General features: G+C 35.6%; 1 protein-coding gene and 1 long non-coding RNA gene across 2 annotated transcripts in view; one reads left to right on the top strand and one right to left on the bottom strand.

Moving 5' to 3' along the window:
• Nucleotides 1-63: 63 nt before the first annotated feature.
• Nucleotides 64-8,294, top strand: RBM7 (RNA binding motif protein 7). The gene is made up of 5 exons (XM_006912793.3): nucleotides 64-265; nucleotides 1,349-1,511; nucleotides 2,137-2,224; nucleotides 4,862-4,952; nucleotides 5,962-8,294. Exons 1-5 carry the CDS (start codon nucleotides 170-172, stop codon nucleotides 6,316-6,318), a joined length of 795 nt encoding a protein of 264 aa, XP_006912855.1. The 5' UTR covers nucleotides 64-169; the 3' UTR covers nucleotides 6,319-8,294.
• The window catches only part of LOC112480441, an 18,619-nt gene continuing 4,783 nt past the window's right edge, over nucleotides 5,078-18,913 (bottom strand). The window contains exons 2-3 of the long non-coding RNA XR_003046589.1: nucleotides 15,898-16,074; nucleotides 5,078-5,293 (exon numbers count right to left, since the gene is read on the bottom strand). This is a non-coding gene — a long non-coding RNA (uncharacterized LOC112480441). The remainder of the gene's footprint in view (nucleotides 5,294-15,897; nucleotides 16,075-18,913) is intronic.

Here is an 18,913-nt window from a genome sequence, read left to right as displayed (position 1 = left end):
TCGCGAGCATGCGCAGTCCGTCAGCGCACGTCGACGCCGGCTGAGAGCGAGCGTGATTGACGTTTACGTCGGTGACGCCTAGGAGCGCGCAGACGTGTGTTTTCCGAGAGTGCGCAGTGGGTGCGTCGGCGACGACCCTACGGCCTTTTGAGGGAGGGTCGACGCTGAGATGGGGGCGGCGGCAGCCGAAGCGGATCGGACTCTCTTTGTCGGCAACCTTGAAACTAAAGTGACGGAGGAACTCCTTTTCGAGCTTTTCCACCAGGTAACTGGCTGAGATTAGCCTTTTCCTTTCATTTTCCGCTCGCGAAGGTCCCGGCCCAACGGCCATCCCTTTTTTTTCGCACAAGCTTGGGCGGGGATTAGCTTTTTCCTTTCTTTTTCCGCTCGCGAAGGTCCCGGCCCAACGGCCATCCCCGATTTTTTCGCACAAGCTTGGCTGTTGGTCTGGGCACCCGACAGGTGAGCCGGTTGGGGCTGGAGGTCACGCTTAGAAGGGTGTTTGCTCGGTGTCATTTTATTATCAAAGAACCCTAGTTCACGCGAAAGTGAGGATTAAAGGTGTTGGAGGGATCCTCAATGAAGCATTTCCGAGGTAACGATTCAGGAGCCCTAAAGGGACATAATACATGTGGGTTCTTCTTTGAGCAGTGTTTTTAAAATTTAAAAAAATTAATTACAGTTGAAATACAATATTATGCTAGTTTCAAGTGTGCAATATAGTGATGAGACATTTATATAAAGTAGCGTTTTTCCTATTTCTCCTTTTCTCATCTTCCCCTTAGGACACTTTGTCTTTGATTTATATGACTAACAAATTACGTTGCAGTTTCTTTGTCATTATTTGTTTTCCACTTAAATTTCTTATAAAATTGCAGCATTGAAATACTTAAAATAGACTCAAATACTCCGTAGAAAAGCAGCACTGTGGCAGGCGTTTCTACGTTAAAATTCGTTAATAATTCAAAGTATTTCAAAAATTCCCTCTAGTTCCATGCTCCAGCTAGTGCTGTTTGATTAATCGAAACAAAAGTGAATTTTTGTTGAAGAAGACCACTTTGTCTTGCCCTTGAAAAACGTTAATTTCCGTGAAGTGGGAAAAAGACGGATATTGGTCAACTCGTTAGTCATAAAGTGCTGAGAAATGTAATTTACTGTTTCTAGTTCCTTATGGGCTCCCTTTCCCCAAATTAATCTGATCTTCAGTTATATCTGTAGGATCTTTATTCTGAGATGGAAATCTGTAATTCTTAAGAGTTCCTGATTATGTTTCTGTTCTTAAACTTTGTAAAGCTTGAGTATTTTCCTGAAATTGCCTTATTTAAATTGTAAACTTTTTTGTCTATAGGCTGGGCCAGTAATAAAAGTGAAAATTCCAAAAGATAAGGATGGTAAACCAAAGCAGTTTGCATTTGTGAATTTCAAACATGAAGTATCTGTTCCTTATGCAATGAATCTACTTAATGGAATCAAACTTTTTGGAAGGCCTATCAAAATTCAGTTTAGATCAGGTAACTTCAAGGATATTTGGGGAGAGGGATTATTTGCTGCTTAATTTTTTTATTTTTAGTTTTATTCAGTTTAAATTTTTTTTTTTTTTTGGATGAAAATACTGGAAGCTTTTTGAATAGTAAATAGTATCCCTGAAAATGGGTAACATTGACAACGTGGATTTTGACAGTCATAATTTTAAAACTGATTTGAAAATTTCAGTTTGGGTTAATGAAAAGAACAAACTTCATTGTTAGAAAGACTTGGGGTTGGGTCCATTCTGTGAAAGGAGCAAGCAAGCATTATTTTCTGAAAATACTTTTCTTGGCTGCTTTGTAATTTACTTTTACAAATTTTCATTCTTGATCATGGGAGGGTAAAACTTTTCATGTATCCAGCCGTAAATGTTGTGTGAGGATCAGAATATTGTGGCCAGAGTGGATATTTACACATTGGATGTTACCTTTGGGACCATTTGTTTCCGATATATCTGCTATTAAACTCTTAGAATTTTTGAAACTGTAAAGCAGTCTACTAAAATTTGAGGTTTTCTCTTTTAGCCTTTTTGTAATGATTTGTGGTGAGGGATATAATTTCAAATTAAATTTTCTATCAAGAAGAATTTCACAAATTATTTCATTTTAGGAAGTAGCCATGCCTCACAGGATGTTAGTTTGTCATATCCCCAGCATCATGTTGGAAATTCAAGCCCTACCTCTACATCTCCTAGCAGGTAATGTTCCTTACCTATTGTTAAAATTATTTATCAGGATTTTTTTAGGTAGTGATTTTAGAATATATAACGAGTGATTGTTTTTCTTCTTTATGCTCCTTTATTATTTGCTGTGTTGGATTATAGTTATATATGTATCTATTTTAAGGAGACTATAGATATACACATTACATACAGTTCCCTTAAAATAGATACATATATAAACTATATTCATTTGTAAAGACAAACCCACACCCACATATACATGCATATAACTGAAACAAAATTTCTCACAACTACCCTTTTACTTGGAAGCCTCAATTTTCCATTTTATTTTATCTTTTAAAAATTCAAGTTAGTTTTATGACCACTAATTTGTTGTTACTTGAAGTTTAAAAATACCTATTAGTAAACAGAATATTGGACTGAGTTCTGTAGAATTGGATTCCAGGTCTGCCTCTACCAATTGTGTAATCTCAAACTAGTCTGATTTCTCTGGTCCTATCCTTCCATTTGTAAAGAAAAGAAGTTGAATCGAATGATCTTTAAAATCCCTTCCAGCTCTTGAAAATTAGAAAAGTTACTATGTTTATATTAAGTAATTTAATTTACTTTGGGGCGGGGGGTGGGGGGGAGGCTGACAATTTACCAGGAACAGTTTTTTCCTAGTGTATCTATAGGGATATTTTATCAATCATAATGGGCTTCATTCAGGAGTTAACAGATATCTGTCATGTGTCAGGTTTTTACCAAGTTTTTTTGCATTTATGATCTCATTTACTCCTCACAGTAGTCTTATGAGGTAGGGATTATTATGATCTCTTCCTTGTGTATGACGAAAATGAGGATTGGAGGTTAACTTGCTCAGATCAGAACTGCTCATAAGCAGTGGGCTGGGATGCAAACCCAGGCAGGGAGATCAAGCCTAGTCACTGTGATATACAGCCTTGAAGTCTAAATGAGGACACACATGTTTTTTCTGATTACCTATTTAATTACTACAGTAAATTCTCTAAAGGAGTAGAAAGTGCTTGGAGAAAGTTTTAACAAGGAGAGATGATATAAATGAGTGAGGAACTGAGAGAGGACAGTATACCTAGATCATAATGAGTGAAAAATAGAGAGTAGTGGATGATACTGGTGAAGTAGATAGAGACTGAATGATAAGTCCTTCTTATAGGCTATAATTTGAATTTTGAGATTTTACCACAAGAACTATAGTAAGATATTGAAATGTTTTCAGTACAGTAGTAATAGGATTAGGTTTATATTTGAAAGAGTTGTTTGGTTGCAATGGGAGAATGGATTGGAGGGACAAGGATGAAAATAAAAAACCAATTAGGAAGCTATTGATAGCAAGGTATTGGTATTATTAGTAGCAAGATAGCAGAGAAGTTACTGGGGTGAGGTTGATGGTTTGGTTTAGGGTGGTGTCAAGAGCTAGAGAGAAGTGGATGGATATGAAACAGTATTGGAAGGTGAAATTATAAGAAAGCAAGAGTATAAAAAATATACCCTCTTACCGTTCTTTCTTGCCAGCTGAAATTGTGTTTAAATACTACTCATTATAGATGGAATTTGAAGCATCTCCAGCCACTTTTATAGAACCTTTAAAGGTATCTTAGATGGACAAAAAAATAGCTTTTACCTCCCACCCCCACCTCCATTAGAATTTCTTGGGGGAAAATATGCAACTAAGTACTTTAATGCAAAGCTAGAGTATACATTATTTTTATACTCTTGTTAAAAGTAAAATTACACTTTTTACCCTCTTAGCATACAGATAATGCAACTGATTTAAGAAAACTCAAAAAGATCTAAACTATAAGACATCAATTTTAATTTGATTCCAAAAGCATAAAATTAATTTATAACATTTTCTAAATTGAGTTTTTCTGTAGAGCAAGTTGCCTGTTTAGGAAGTGAAGAATAAGGAATAATTCCTTAAAATTAATACTCTATTTATGTTACAGAACTCCTCAAAACCTTTTCCTCTCTCTTGTCTTAGTATATGTCTACCTAGTTGCTCAAGCTAAAAATGTAGATTCTATTTTTTATTTCTTTTGTTTTCCTAACTGTCCTATCTATTGATAAAATCCTTTCATTTTAGTTCTCAGTCTAGGCCTTTCCACTAGCCCAGTGATTGACAATTTTTTTCCTATAAAGGACTGGATAGTTAATATTTTAGACTTTGCAGGCCATACAGTTTTTCTCTGCCATTGTGGTACTACATAAATAATATAAAAACAAAACATCATAGCTGTGTTCCAGTAAAACTTTGTTTACAAAAACGATCTGGCCCTCAGACTATAGTTTGCTTACCCCTACGTTAGTCCTTCCTTCAGCTGAAATGTTTTTTTCTTCCTAGTAACCTTTATATTCAACTCTGACTTCAAATGTCTCTTTAGAAAGGCCATCCCTGACCAACCAAGCTAAAATAGAACCCCCTATCTCTCTTACCTCTACTTGCTATTTAGTCATTCAGTATATCACTTATAACCATGTGAAGTCTCATTGTCTGAATCCTTACTGCAGCTCCATGAGAGCAGATGATAATCTTGTCTTGTTCCTACCTTTGAGAGCTGTGTCTTGCTCATGATTGGTATGTAAATAGTTTTGAATAAATGATTATATATTGGTTTTCTTATTTTTTTGCAGGTATGAAAGGACTGTGGATAATGTGACTTCATCAGCACAGATAATTCAGAGATCTTTTTCTTCTCCAGAAAATTTTCAGAGACAAGCAGTGGTAGGCTGATTTTTCAACTTGAGTTACTAAAAACAAAAAACATAGTTAAAATGTTCAGATGATTCTTAAATTAACTTCTGAAATTTTAGTTAGACTAGTATGATCTTTGCAGACTGATCACTAAGTTTTCACTGGCCCAAAATATATATTTAAAGAACAAAGATAGAAGAACTGCATTTAACATTTGTATTTTTCTTCAGCCATTGTTGGTGTGTATGTGTTTCAAATTTGTTTTCCTTCCAGTTGCCAAGTCCTTTTTTTTTTTCTCTTTCATTCCTTTCTTTTCTTCATCCAAATCACAGTCTTGGCTTCTGGTCCCTAGGCTTTTGAATTTGACAGGTCTACAAAATAAAAATATAAAAGGAAAATATAGTAAAATTGAGAGACCAATACAAAGGGATGCTAACTTTATACATATTACTTATTTTTGTCTCATTTTGCTGTAGGCCAAGTCAGAATTCTCTAGCTTCCTTATTAAGGCATTTTATTGTCTGATTCCAATAAATCTTATTAGCCTTACTGTCCATTCACTACTTATGAGATCTATAACCTGTTTCAGCCAGAATTTACTTGCTATTCTATGAACCCATTATATGTTTTCCTTTTATTTTTGTTTGTGCAATTTCCTTGGCATACTACTCCCTTAAAATATTTTCCTTAAAGTATCGCATTCATGCTTTTAATATTCTGGTCATACGCTACCTTATGATACTGAGCTCATGGCTCTTTATGTGTTTATCACATAGTGATTCACAATGTAGTCATTTTGTATGACTTCCATCTTAGTTGTATTCTTTAGGGCAAAGTAGTCTGTACAGATATCTTATAGGTGTACATTGGAATGAATGATGCTGTCATACTGCTTTTAGTATGTTTAACTTAAGATCCATCCAGGCAAGTGATTTTGCTTTTTCATTGTTACGTGTTTGGTTATAGTGATCAGATATCTATTGGCTTTGATAGCTAGAAATATCAATGCAGTTAACATTTCCTTTTTCTCTTCCCTCAGATGAACAATGTTTTGAGGCAGATGTCATATGGTGGGAAGTATGGTTCTCCTCATCTCGACCAATCAGGATATTCCCCATCGGTTCAGTCACATAATCATACTTTTAACCAGTCTTCAAGCTCCCAGTGGCGCCAAGATACACCATCACAGCGCAAAGTCAGACAGAATTCTTATCCCTACGTAGCAGATAGACATTATAGCCGTGAACAGCGTTACACTGATCACGGGTCGGACCATCATTATAGAGGAAGCAGAGAAGATTTCTATGAAGATAGGAATCATGATGGCTGGAGCCATGACTATGATAACAGAAGAGACAGTAGTAGAGCTGGAAAATGGCACTCAGCTCGACACTAAAAAGTGTTCAAAGGACATCGTTTTTATGGGGTCATTCCAGGCCGTTTTGGCTAAGTTGGTCTGGGAATGTTGTGTTAAAACTGTGGAGCAACTTTACAAGTTGACACATTTCTTTATAAAATTTTTAAAACCTATAGCTACAGTCTAATACAGAAATGAGAATTGTGGTTCTAGTTTTTACATGAATAACCTTTCACCTCAGGGTTTTATGGAGAGGAAAGGGTTTTATACATAAAGTGCTATAATTCTTAATTGTTTTAGGCAGTTAAGGAAGGGATGTATTATATGGATTGGTTGTATTATAAAACAAATATTTTCGTTATCTGTTATCTTTTTGTATTGCAAGAACCTGCTTGTTAGTAAATCAGATTTTGGTGTATATAAGAAAATATTCAGGTTGATAGTCTGAAGTGACTATCAGTATTTTGTTAATAAATTAGAAGATGTAATTTTAGTGATTTAACATTTTATTCGAGAAAGTTTATTGGTAAAGTTTGGGGATGAATCATATTAACTTCTTAGGGAACTTAAGTGTAAGTTCTGTGACATGCTCTTTCAAATTTTACCCTAATTGGGCAGACAAGTATAAATCTGCACATGCTTTTTCATTCTAAAATTTTAGCATTTTCTCATTAAATCATGTTTGGTGTATGACTGAAGTCACTCAGGAAATTAAGTATCTCTAATACAGTGTTAGTGTAAATCTTTTTTAGGAAGAATAAAAATGTAAATGCAGTCAGATAAAATGGTAAAATGTTTTATTGAAAGTATACTTATTTGGGAAAAGGTTCACAGAACTTTGAAGTGCTGCCTCTATCACTCAGACTTTAAAATTTGACCATTTTCAAAGTGCCCAGGGCGTTTGTAGAAGGACACATTTTATTTTTTGTGTGAACCTTTGAAAGAGTTTAGTCTTAAACACTTTCTGATTTAAAAAATTTTAAATCTTGTTAACAAAACTTTTATGTATTGAGATATTGTCTCCCTTTCCTTGTAGAACTTGTTTATAATTCATTCCTTGAAATATTTGGATCTTTTTAAATATTAACTTACAGCATTTGTATTATGATACTTTTTAATATATTGAAAACAAAAAAGAGGGATGTGTCTAATTTTTTGATGTCACCTTAGAGACACTGTACACAAAAAGTTAGCAACATACTTTTTTATTCAGTAATTGCCTAGCGTTAATGTCAGTTCTTTAGAGCATCTTGAAATATACTGTTTCTACATGTTGAACTAAATATTTTAGAATCAGACTTTCAGTGACACAGATTATATTCCAAGCACTGTAAACTAATTTAATCTCCCTGGTCAATAGCAGTTTATGTACATTCAGGTTTTCTCTGTTTCTAATGAATGCCATTTTTTCATGTGTGTCTAGGTAAATGGATCTGGCCAACTACTCAGCATAGAGAGCATTAAGATCTAAAGTTTGCTTAAGCAGTTTAATAGAAGGATTTGTTTCTAGTGAGCCTGGTATTTTCAGGTGTCTTATGAAAATTATTCAGTAGCAAGTGTAGATAATAACAAAGGTCAGTACTGCTTCATTGCCGTTTATCTGTGGGTCAGATCCTACTGATTCACAGGTGATCCTGGTTCAGAATAATCTTTTTCTTTTTTTAATGGCTTTTGGGGCACCCCTGTGAGGTTCCAATCAATCTTTCACTTTCATCTCACTTATTAACTAAACTAAACGTACTGTGTATAGGAGTAGAGCAAGACAGCCTCAAATAATTGAATATAGTTAGAGAATTCACCTAGATATTAATAGCTACAGGAGTAGAACAGAGGAGATTGTGGGAGGGTAGTTCCCCAGAGTATGTTCATGAAATGGTACGCTCACATGATGTTCTGCAAAGTAAGGGTTCTGTAATTGAATGTTTGGTAAACATGTACTAACCCTGATGTTCTGAGACTGACAACACCATAAAACTGCTGACAAGTACGACAGTAAAGAAATTGTTTATACTTAACCTTGTATTTTCCAATCTTAACTGATTCTTTCACCCTTCTATACATAACGCGTATTAAGACCAACTGCCCTCCTCCCCAAAGAATCTTTGACGACGACTCCATCCAATCAATCATAAACTTTTTATACCACTTTCTAATTATGTTGTTCAGGCCCATGTTCTCTGTATCAATTGCCACCATCTTAGAATGGGTAATTATCTCAACAGGATTATTCCAACAGCACTCTCTGATGTTTAAAAAGTACCAGTTTATTCTTACAGTGCCCTGTATTTCTCTTGTCATAGCCTTTAAACTGTATTTTACTTATTTGTTTTTCTCTAGAGTGCTTTATGAAGGCAGAGACCATATCTGTTCACTACTATTTCACTGTATCCAGTGCCTGGCATATATATAATAGTTGGTAAATTTTTAATGAATGAACAAAGGAAGATTTATCAAATTGAACACATTTCCTAACCCCGAACCATTATTGTATCCTATTATTAAAATGATGTATCACAGTAAATTGTGCCTTTGATACACTTGAGAATTCTATTTTTCAAAAATTTAAGTTTTGGATCTATATTCATGAGGTTTTTATTTTTAAAATATCTTAGTGATTTCAGAATTATGATTCTGCTAGTATAAGCCCCATACTGCATTGTTTTTTTGTTGTGAAAGCAGTATCTTTTAAGGGAATTTAAATTAAATCTTATATATTTTTCCAGTAGTTAACCGTTTCTGCAGCTTTCCCATTATGTAGATCCACTTACCTGGTATTCTGTTTGAGGAACTTTTGATACTTTTTGTTTATTTTGTTCTTTAGATTCCGCATGTACATGAAATGTGATATTTGTCTTTCTCTGACATTTCATTCAGCACAATCCTCCCTAGGTCCACCAAGGCTATATCTTTTTCCATCCCCTTCCTTTTAGTCTGTCTTTGAAGTGAGTCTCTTGTAGGCAGCATATGTAGGGGTCTTGTTTTCTTATTCATTCAGCCACTCTTATCTTTTGGTTGGAGCACTTAATTCTTTTCTATTTGAGGTACTTGTTGATAGGAATGTAGTTATTACCATTCTTTATTCATGTTTTTGATACATGTTTTTTCTTCTTAAGTCCCTCTAACATTTCCTGTAATACTGGCTTGGTGGTGATAAATTCCTTTAGCTTATTTTTGTCTTGGAAGCTCTTATCTGTCCTTTGATTTTAAATTATATCTTTGTTCGATAAAGTATTCTTGGTTGTAGATCCTGGGTTTTCATTATGTTGACTACTTTGTGCCAAGGCCTCTTGATATTTTTTATAGCACAAGTTGGCTGGTATGAATTATTTTAGCTTTTGTATGTCTGAAAGTCTTTTTCACCTTCATTTTTGAACTATAATTTTTGTCGGGTATAAAATTCTAAGTCGAAAGGTTTTTCTCTTAATACTATAAAACTGGCTCCATTACCTCTTGCTCAGAATTTTTCCTCTAAGAAATCTGTCGTGTACATGTGTTACTTTTCTCTGGCTGGTTTTGAGCATTTTATGATGTGCCTTAATGTAGTTTTCTTCATGTTCCTTTTGCTTGGGGTTCATGGAGCTTCATGGGTTTATCTGTGGGTTATCATTTTCATCAGATCTGGAGAATTTTGGCTATTACTCAAAAAAATTTTTGTTGCTACTTTCCTTTTTAGAAACTCTGACTACACTTATGTGTGAGGCTGATTGATGTTGTCCCATAACTTGTTGATGTGCTGTTTATTTTTAAAATTATTTTTTCTCTGTTTCATTTTGGATAGTTTTATTGCAGTCTTCAAGTCCACTAATCTTTTTTTCTGCAGTGTCTAATCAACAATTCCAATATAATCTTTATTTTAGACATTGTAGTTTTTCTCTAGAAGTTTAATTTGGATCTCCGATTATTTCCTTTTTTCAGTTTTATTGTGGTACAGTTGACAAAACTAAGATATTGAAAATATATAACATGATGATTTGATATACGTCATCAGAATTCCCCTCATTGAGTTAAAAAACACATGATTTGGATTTTTTTTATATCTTCACTGTCTTCTCTTAAATATTTGAACATATGGATTAAATTTATAGTACTTTTAATGTTCTTGTCTACTAATTCTTTTTCAGTTCTGGGTTGGCTTCTACTGGTTCACTCTTAGCATTGGATGTATTTTCCTGCTGCTTTGCATGTCTTGGATGCTAGGCATTATGAATTTTATGTTATAGGATGCTTGATAATTTGTATTTTTATAAATATTCTTGAGCTTTGTTCTGGGACAGTTAAGTTACTTGTAAACAGTTGTATCTCTTCAGGACTTGTTTTTAGATATGTTGGGCAGGATTTGAGAAATAACGAGGGTTAATTTCTCCACTACTGAGGTAACACTCTTGTATACTCTAGGAGCCTCATGAATTATGAAGAGTTTCAGTCTGGCTCGTGGGAACAGATACTGTTCCTGGTTCTAGATGAGTGCCGAATAGTATTCCTTTCTGATTTTTGGGAGGCAATTCTTTCCCCAGCCTTGGGTACTTTCTTCAAAGCTTTATGCTGATCACTATTATAATAAACACTGGAGAAAATCTGCAGATCTCTGGGAGTTTCTCCCTGTGCAACTTAATCCTCTTCAATAGTGTATACTGGACTTTCTAGCTGCCTTGGTTTTCTTTCTCAACTCTTTCTCAACCGGACTCTTTCTCAACTCAGCGAGTTTACCCAGGCTCTGCCTCCCCTGCTCCCCTCCCCCTCCAGTCCCCTCCACCCCACCACACGCACAACTGCAGCCTGAAAATCCCTTTGAGGAGACAATCAGGCTCACCTCATTTATCTCTTGTTTTTCAGGGATCACTGTCCTTTGTAACTGATGTCCATTCTCTTGCTTCATATTTTTTTTTTGGTTGTTTCATGTAGGAGGGTAAATCTAATCTTAATACTCCATCTTGACTGTAAGTGGAAGTTAATCCAAGGTTTTGTTCTGTAATGCAGTCATTTCAAATGGTCTATACTTTTAGGTTTGATTTTTCTCTTAAGTTATTTGGATTCTTATTCCTAATGACTTTTTTTTCTTTCTTTGATTGTGACATAAATTTTATGGAGTTGTGGACAGAGAATGTGGTCTATGTCATCACAACTTTGAGAGACAAACTACATCACTAGCTAGATGATCTCAGGATTTTTCCATGTTGCCTGGTTTAATCCAAGCCCAGGCACACCTCTCTAGAGGTTTCTGAGGGAATCGGGAACCACATCCATCTTTGGCTGACCCTCCTCCCCATGAGTTTCATCCTGTCCTATGTGATGTCTGCATGGTGTTTGCTGAGGGTTTCTTTTCCCAACTTTTATAATGATTCCATGGATATTTGAAAAACACTTGTTTTCTCTGTCTTTACAAAATTCTGTCTTTACAAAATTCTCTCAACCAGATTTTAAAATAAAAAAAGTCACAACGCAGAGCCATTTAAAAAATAAAAATATACACATTTTACTTTAATATGAATAAATATACATACATTTGCCAATATTTTGATGCAAGGCCAAGGCCTATTCCTTAAGTCCAGGAACACTGGAGTTCAGTGGGTTTTCTTGTATAAATCAATACCAGAATGCATTGTCTATGATTTCCATTTTGGGTTTCTTTATAATGGAATGCAAATGTAGACAAATTTGCGAAGTATTCAAGTTTCTAGGATTTGTATCCAAAATTTTTTACAGTTGTCTTGCTCACACTTAATCCGATAGTAACTTTTTATAGTGATTTTATCTTTACTCAATCTTTTCAAAGTATTCAACTAGTTTTCTAGAATCGACCACTATTTTTACATTCATATTTTATTGGTTCATATTTTTTAAATTAAAAACATATTAATAACTAGCATAAGCTGGATTGGGACAACTTAACCAGCAAGAGTAAGAGTAGGTGAACATATGAGAGTAGCTTACTAGCCTCCAGCCTTACCTTCAGCAGGTCAAGGATGTTAACGTTTACAGAAAAATAGAGAACATTGGTTAATCCAACAAATCGGTTAGATTAAATGTGCTTTTAATATAGTAAATAAGGCCTGTTAATTACATTTTCAAGTCCTACATATTCTCTTACTTCTAAAAGAGGAGATATTTTAATTTGTCATTTTCTTTGAGTGTGTCTCAGTTTTTGCTTTAAATATCCTGAAGCTATGCTAGATGCAAGTATGTCATTTCCTCACCATGCACTATAACTTTTATCAGTGTAAATGTCCTTGACCCATTTTTATGCAGTTAACTTTGAATTCTATTTTGTTTTATATTGTTGTAGCTGTCAGCCCCTGAAAGATACACGGACCACCAGAAATCAGTGAGTTATAGGAAACACACTCTTTATTCAGCCAGCTGGGTCTACCAGGGGTACGCAGACCCCAAATTAAGCAGCCCTGAAATGTAGAGGTACAGGATTTTTTAAGCCCTAAATCCCATTCCTCATTCTGTCTTAAACACAAAGGTCTATTTTTCTCCTATTCACTACCTGTCAACCCACAGGTCGGGTGTGCAAGCGGGGGTACAGAAGCAGAAAGCTTATCGTTAGAATGTTATGTTCCCATGGGTGATAGCTTATGTTCCCATAGGCGATAGCCAAGCAGTAATTTTCCAGCCAGCACAATATTACTATTGTCACATTTTAATTTTGTTAATATTTGCCTACTATGTCTTTGTCTATTGGTTAATTTTTAATACTTGTATGTCACTTGATTTTCGGAATGCCTCTTATATTCAAATATGTTTTTATATATTCCTGCTATAGTCCTTGTGTGTGTGTGTTTATAAGATCAATCACCTTTTCTTTATTTTCTTCTTTCTAGAGCAGCATTTCATAACCTTGGATGCATGCTAGAATCACCTAGAAACCTTTCAAAAACAATTTAATGCTTCAACTTTATTCCAGAATCTCAGGATCTCAGAGAGTTGGTATTATTTTTTAAAAGATTCTAGTATGAAGTCAGGATGGAAAATCCTAGTATACTATTTCTAGTCCTGTAAGTGCTTCCCCTTAAATTCTCTACAATCACATTTAAATTTATAATTTTTGACCAAGGAATAGATTGAAACAGTTGTAGCCATCAAGATAAAATCAGAGAGGCAGAACTAAGTGATAGAGAATAAGGGACTTGTTATAGGGATTCAGCCTTATTCAATGGTGATTGCTGGTGGAACAATCTGTTGCCTTGCATCTGGCGTTGGGCCTGAAGTCATTATAAGTTAGCCAGGCTGGCAGCTGGGAAGGAAAGCTGAACAAGAACAAGAGCAGGGACAAACTGGAAACTGCTAGAAAAGAAAAATGGAGTCTGCACCTGTCCCTCATTACTCCACCTTAGAGGACTTGGATGACCTGAAACCTGCAGGTATAGCTGGCACCCTTGGCTATAGAACTGTGCATATCTTTGGCCCAGGACTCAGAGCAGTTGGAGGGAATGTAGCAGGAGCTGGAAGAGCTGCATGTTGGGTGCTGCCCCACACCAACAAGGTGAGCCAGGAGATCAGCAACAGTGTGCTTCAAGTACCACAGTGCCTGGCACCCTCCACCAATCTTCCAGAATGTAAAATACATGTATGCTGCTTCCCTTATGCTCTTCCAAATGTCAAGCAAATTTCTCCTGTGGACAACTACATTGCAATTCAGACATTAACTAGCTGGAGTTAGGCCAAACTTCACAGGTTAAGGGATTAGTCCTCTGTGAAGACTGCTCTCACTTCAGACACCAGCTGCAAGCTCAGGGACTCCCAGAACATTTAACTTCTGACCAGTTGGCTACCAATTTTGGGGTTTCCACTACCCCATCAGGTTTGATAATTCACTAGAATAACTCACAGAATCAGGAAACAGCTATACTTATGTTTGCAGTTTTATTATAGCAAAAGGATACAAATCAAAACCAGACAAATGAAGAGACCTGTAGGGCAGGATCTGGGAAGGTCTCATGAGAATCTTCCAAGTCCTGTCCCCATGGAATCAGGATGCACCACCCTCCTGGCACATTAACGTGTATTATCACCAGCCAGGAGGCTTATCCAGGCTTCCAGCATGTCCAGAGTTTTTGTTGTGGTTTCATTACACAAGGATGACTGCTTGAATCTTTGGCCATGTGATTCAACTCAATATCAAGCCCCCTCCCCTCCCCTCCCAGGAGGTTGGACTGATATTACATTGCTTAAACCCTAATCCTCTAGTCACACAGTTGATCTTTTCAGCATGGCAGCCCCCATCCTGAAACTATCTAGGGGCCAACCATGAATACCAAAGATGCTCTTGGGAAAGTCCAAGAATTTAGAGGTTCTCTCCCAGGAACCAGGAACAAAGGCCAGCCAAATTCTTTACAACACCAACTCTAAACGGGAACTAGATAGAGAAGAGAATTCTGGAAACCATAGTTTCATCTTAGCTAAGATGACACAGTACAAAGCCACTACAACAGTATTATATCTGACGCCCCCGCACTCTACCAAGAAAATACCTTTAGCATACTTGACCTTTCCTTGATGCTCTTCTCCCACCGCAAGCATACAGATCACCCCCAATGCTTTATCACAATCACTTGGATCTTAGTTTCAGATTGCCATAATATATTAAAATATTATCCCTTCTCGTTCTAAGGAGGTATCAACACATAACTTTATAACTATCAAGTTTTACTATATTTTATAATAATTTTTGAATTTTACACTAATACAGAAAAGCAAGATTATTTGAGAAATTTAAAGTAATATGTATAATATTTGGTTTTGGTCTTGGTATATTAAAATGTAGATGGAAATAACTTTTTTCCCAACAGCTAATATTTGTCGAGTATTTACTATATGCCAAAGATTGTGTTAAGCCACTTATGACTGTTTCACAGGAGAGAAAGTTGAGACTTACAGAATTTAGGTAACTTCCCCAAGATTACACAGTGGTAGACTTAATTCATATTCAGTCAGTCTGATTCCAGAGATCAAAGTCTCATGCTTATTTTAATTATGTGTGACAGCAGCAAAGGTAGACCAAATTGCTTTTATTACCTGATGTTTAGAATCTTTGTATTTTGTGTTAAAAATAAAAATTTATTTTTATAATTTTAGTATGATAATAGAAATGATGACAGGGGTATAACTGCTTCTGCCACAACTATAGTTGTGTGTAATTTTTATTCCCAATAAATGAAAAACTAAATTGGGTAGAATTTTTATTATATTTATCTTAATAGTAGTTTTTGAAATACAAATATTTATTAATGTACCACTTAAAAATGTGTTTATTAGTATTGCTTTAAAATGTATTACTTAGAATAGATCATAGATTTGCATGGTTCAAAAAAACCCCTGTATAATCACTTGCCTCATAGTGATGTTTCAGTCAATGACAGACCACATATATGATGGTGGTCCAGTAAGATTGTAATGGAGCTGAAAATTTTTCTATCGCCTCATGATGTTGTGGTCCTATTTTATTTTTTTACACCTACAGCACCTGGTCTCCCATCCAAGTACTAACCAGGCCTGACCCTGCTTAGCTTCTGAGACCAGACAAGATCAGGTGTGTTCACTGTAGCATGGCCATGGACATGGCCCTGCTAATTTTGAAGTGTAATGCATTACTCAAATGCTTGTGTTGATGCTGACCTGGTGTAGCCACTGGCTTGGGACATGTGTGCAGCTCTCTGTGCTCCCTTTGGAGACTCCAAGGACTCATCCATTCGCTCTGTCGCATAAGACTCTGCACTTCCTCTGTGTGGTGTGTTAACCTGCGTGGGTACCCGACCGGTTTATCTGAGAAGGTTCCACTCAGTAAAGCTGGCACTGTGGAAAGACACAAATGTGTTCGAGAGTGTTACTTAGCCGCTTTTCTTGCTTGCAACGATTTATTGCTTTTTGCAGGAAGGAAAAGATACGCTAAATTTCAAGAATGAAATAGTACTGAGTTTGTAGAGTTTGCATTTAAAGCAATGCTTAAATTTAGCAGTATCACTTAATAATTTTTGTAAGCTAAAATGAGATGTGCAATAGATGAAACAGAAATTAAATTTAAGTTGTGGCATGAGTTGACTAAAATTCAAAGGTAAATGATAAACTCTGAAGAGAGTCTGATTTCATGAACATACTTCTAGTATGTTTATTCTTAGTTTATTTAGTTAATGGCAATTTAAAAAACATGGAGGGCCCATTCGATTTAAGTTAATCATGCAATTTTCCCAACAATTGTTTTGTTGTAAGATTTATCTTCTTTCAAAATTACATACTGACTGTTGTTATGCTTATTTAAAATTTAACGCGGGTATTTGAAGATGGTACTTAATTTACCATGTGGAAATAAAATTATTGTTATCAGCAATTATATTTGAAAAATTTTGTCAGGACAATTATTTAACTCATTTTATATTTGACCCGAGAATACTTGCCGGCAGCACTCGTGGCTGCAGCCTTTACCCCAAGATAACTCGCAGATTACAATTCTAAACCTTAACCCCAAAGTTTGCTATGAAATATCTCACTTTTATTATTATTTTCGCATTGCTCTAGTATATCGATAGTCTTTGGAAACAAATGACATCGTTCTATTTATAGCATTCTGTTTTTAGTAGTGGTATGTCCATTTACAAAATATAGTAATTCTTGATTGCTGAAATATCAAATCCTAAAAATGTAGCATTCCTACACATGATGTTAACATCGTTCTTGAACAGCTGTTAGCTGAAGATTCATTTGATGAATCCAACTTATGTATACATTTCTGTTACATTAGGATTAGAGGCAAGTTCTGTTTAGAAATAATTCCAAGAACTATTTTTATATTTTCACATTGAAAAACAGATTTGCTTCAGCCTCAAACAGTGTGTTTATGTAAAGTTAAATTAATGCTGGCAGTGAGCTGCACTTTTTTTTCTAAATGGGAAATGGGTTAAAAAACAGTGCTCATTCATTTTAGAATTATAATTCAAGGCTGTCTCAAGCTTTTCCTATTAGCTGCAATGTAGTCTTTACTCTCAACAGACTTGTTTGCTCCTTTACTACTTTTTCTCCATTCTCTCCAAGAGACCAAGAAAGGACCTTTATTACCTGCTTTGTCAACTTGCAATTCTCATATTTATTTCTTAGCTGCAGCAGAATTTTATGCACTAACGACCAAACATAACATCTTTCAGACCTCATCCTGAGTTTGATAGCAATGACTTCACATCTTCATTCAGACTTTTTCTTTTTTTGTTCTTTAATGCTGCATTTTCATGAACCTTTTCCTATTATTTTGACCAACAGTTATCTCTTTCTGAATTCCTTTCTTCACTCACCATTTAAATATAGGCGATGTCCAAAGGAAGTTTTGTAGGAGTTAGGAATTATGTTACATTATAAAAAAACAAAGGCTCAAAAATAGTGTCTTACCAAAGTAGAAATTTTCCTCACTTAAATCAAGTTGTTAGCTACTATGGAAGTTCCCTTAAGTCATCATGCATGGAGAGACCAGGAATGCTTCTATCTTTCTGTGTTTCACTGTCCTCAGCCCCCATTCTATGCTCAAGATTACATCATGTTCCAAGACAGATGCTGGGGCTCTGGCCACCACACCAAAATTTCAGATATCAGGAGGAGTAAAAGAACCCCTCCCAGTTAAATCAATTCCTTTGATGAAATCTTTTGGAAATCCCATAATATCATTCGTCAGAGCTTAGTCACCTGTCCACATCCAGCCATAATGATGGCTAAGTCCCCTGCTAAAACCTGGAAATATATTATTAATGCAGAGAGAAATATATTTGATAGGTAATGATCAGTCTCTGGCCACTATCTGTTTTCTCAAATGCTGCCTACATGATCGAAAATGATCAGTGTTTATAAATGGGGAGTGGAGTGGACCTGTGAAATAATAACAATGATTTATTTATACTATTTATTAAACACCTACCATGTTTCAAGTATCGTGCTGCCTTTATGTATATTATCTCGAACTTTTACAATAATTCTTTGAATGAAGTAGTATTATCACTGCTTTAAAGAGGAGGAAAATGAGTCTCAGAGAGATTAGAGTTGACTTGTTTCAAGAAATATAAAGTAATTGAGGTAGGGTTTGAATTCAGCTAGTTTGTCTCCGAAGCCTACTGTATTTTTCATTATACATGGGCCACACTGAATATTCCTGCCCATATTCTTTTGTCTAATAATTATTGAGATTGCTCTAGCTTGATGTCATAATTTCCAGTGGCGTTTACATTATTCATAATTATAGAATTGTCTAAATTTGGCTGCAATGACAATGACTACTAATTGATTCAAGCTTGTTATCAAGACCCCTAGAGATCACGAGGTCAATTGGTAGCACAAGGAGGTGGTTAAATCTCAACAGGGTGTGAGTGCAAATAAAGTCACACTGACAGAATGTAGGCTTAACTCTCTAGTGCCCTCTACCTAAATAACACAGGACCTCAGCCCTCTGTAAAGCCTCCTGCCTAAGTATTTGTAGGATTTTTGCATTGGGTTGCCCATGTTTAATTTTTGTCTCAAATCTTGAAATTTTACTCTACTTTTTTTATGGCAAAATAAGAGAGGCCAGCTGCAAGAGGCCAGGACTGTTATGCCTGTGGCACTTCCTCCACATGGAAGAAAATACCAGGAGTGAGAAGAAATATTCCTCTTTGCTCTCCAT

Source organism: Pteropus alecto, unplaced genomic scaffold (genome assembly GCF_000325575.1).
Source record: "Pteropus alecto unplaced genomic scaffold, ASM32557v1 scaffold224, whole genome shotgun sequence".
NCBI classification, from domain to species: domain Eukaryota; kingdom Metazoa; phylum Chordata; class Mammalia; order Chiroptera; family Pteropodidae; genus Pteropus; species Pteropus alecto.
This window is presented reverse-complemented; position numbering and strand designations above follow the sequence as displayed.

Coding starts and splice junctions, on each gene's coding strand:
- RBM7 (XM_006912793.3), top strand. CDS start 170: ATGGGGGCGGCGGCAGCCGAAGCGGATCGGACTCTCTTTGTCGGCAAC. Junction 266..1,348: donor TTTTCGAGCTTTTCCACCAG/GTAACTGGCTGA, acceptor TTTTGTCTATAG/GCTGGGCCAGTAATAAAAGT. Junction 2,225..4,861: donor ACCTCTACATCTCCTAGCAG/GTAATGTTCCTT, acceptor ATTTTTTTGCAG/GTATGAAAGGACTGTGGATA.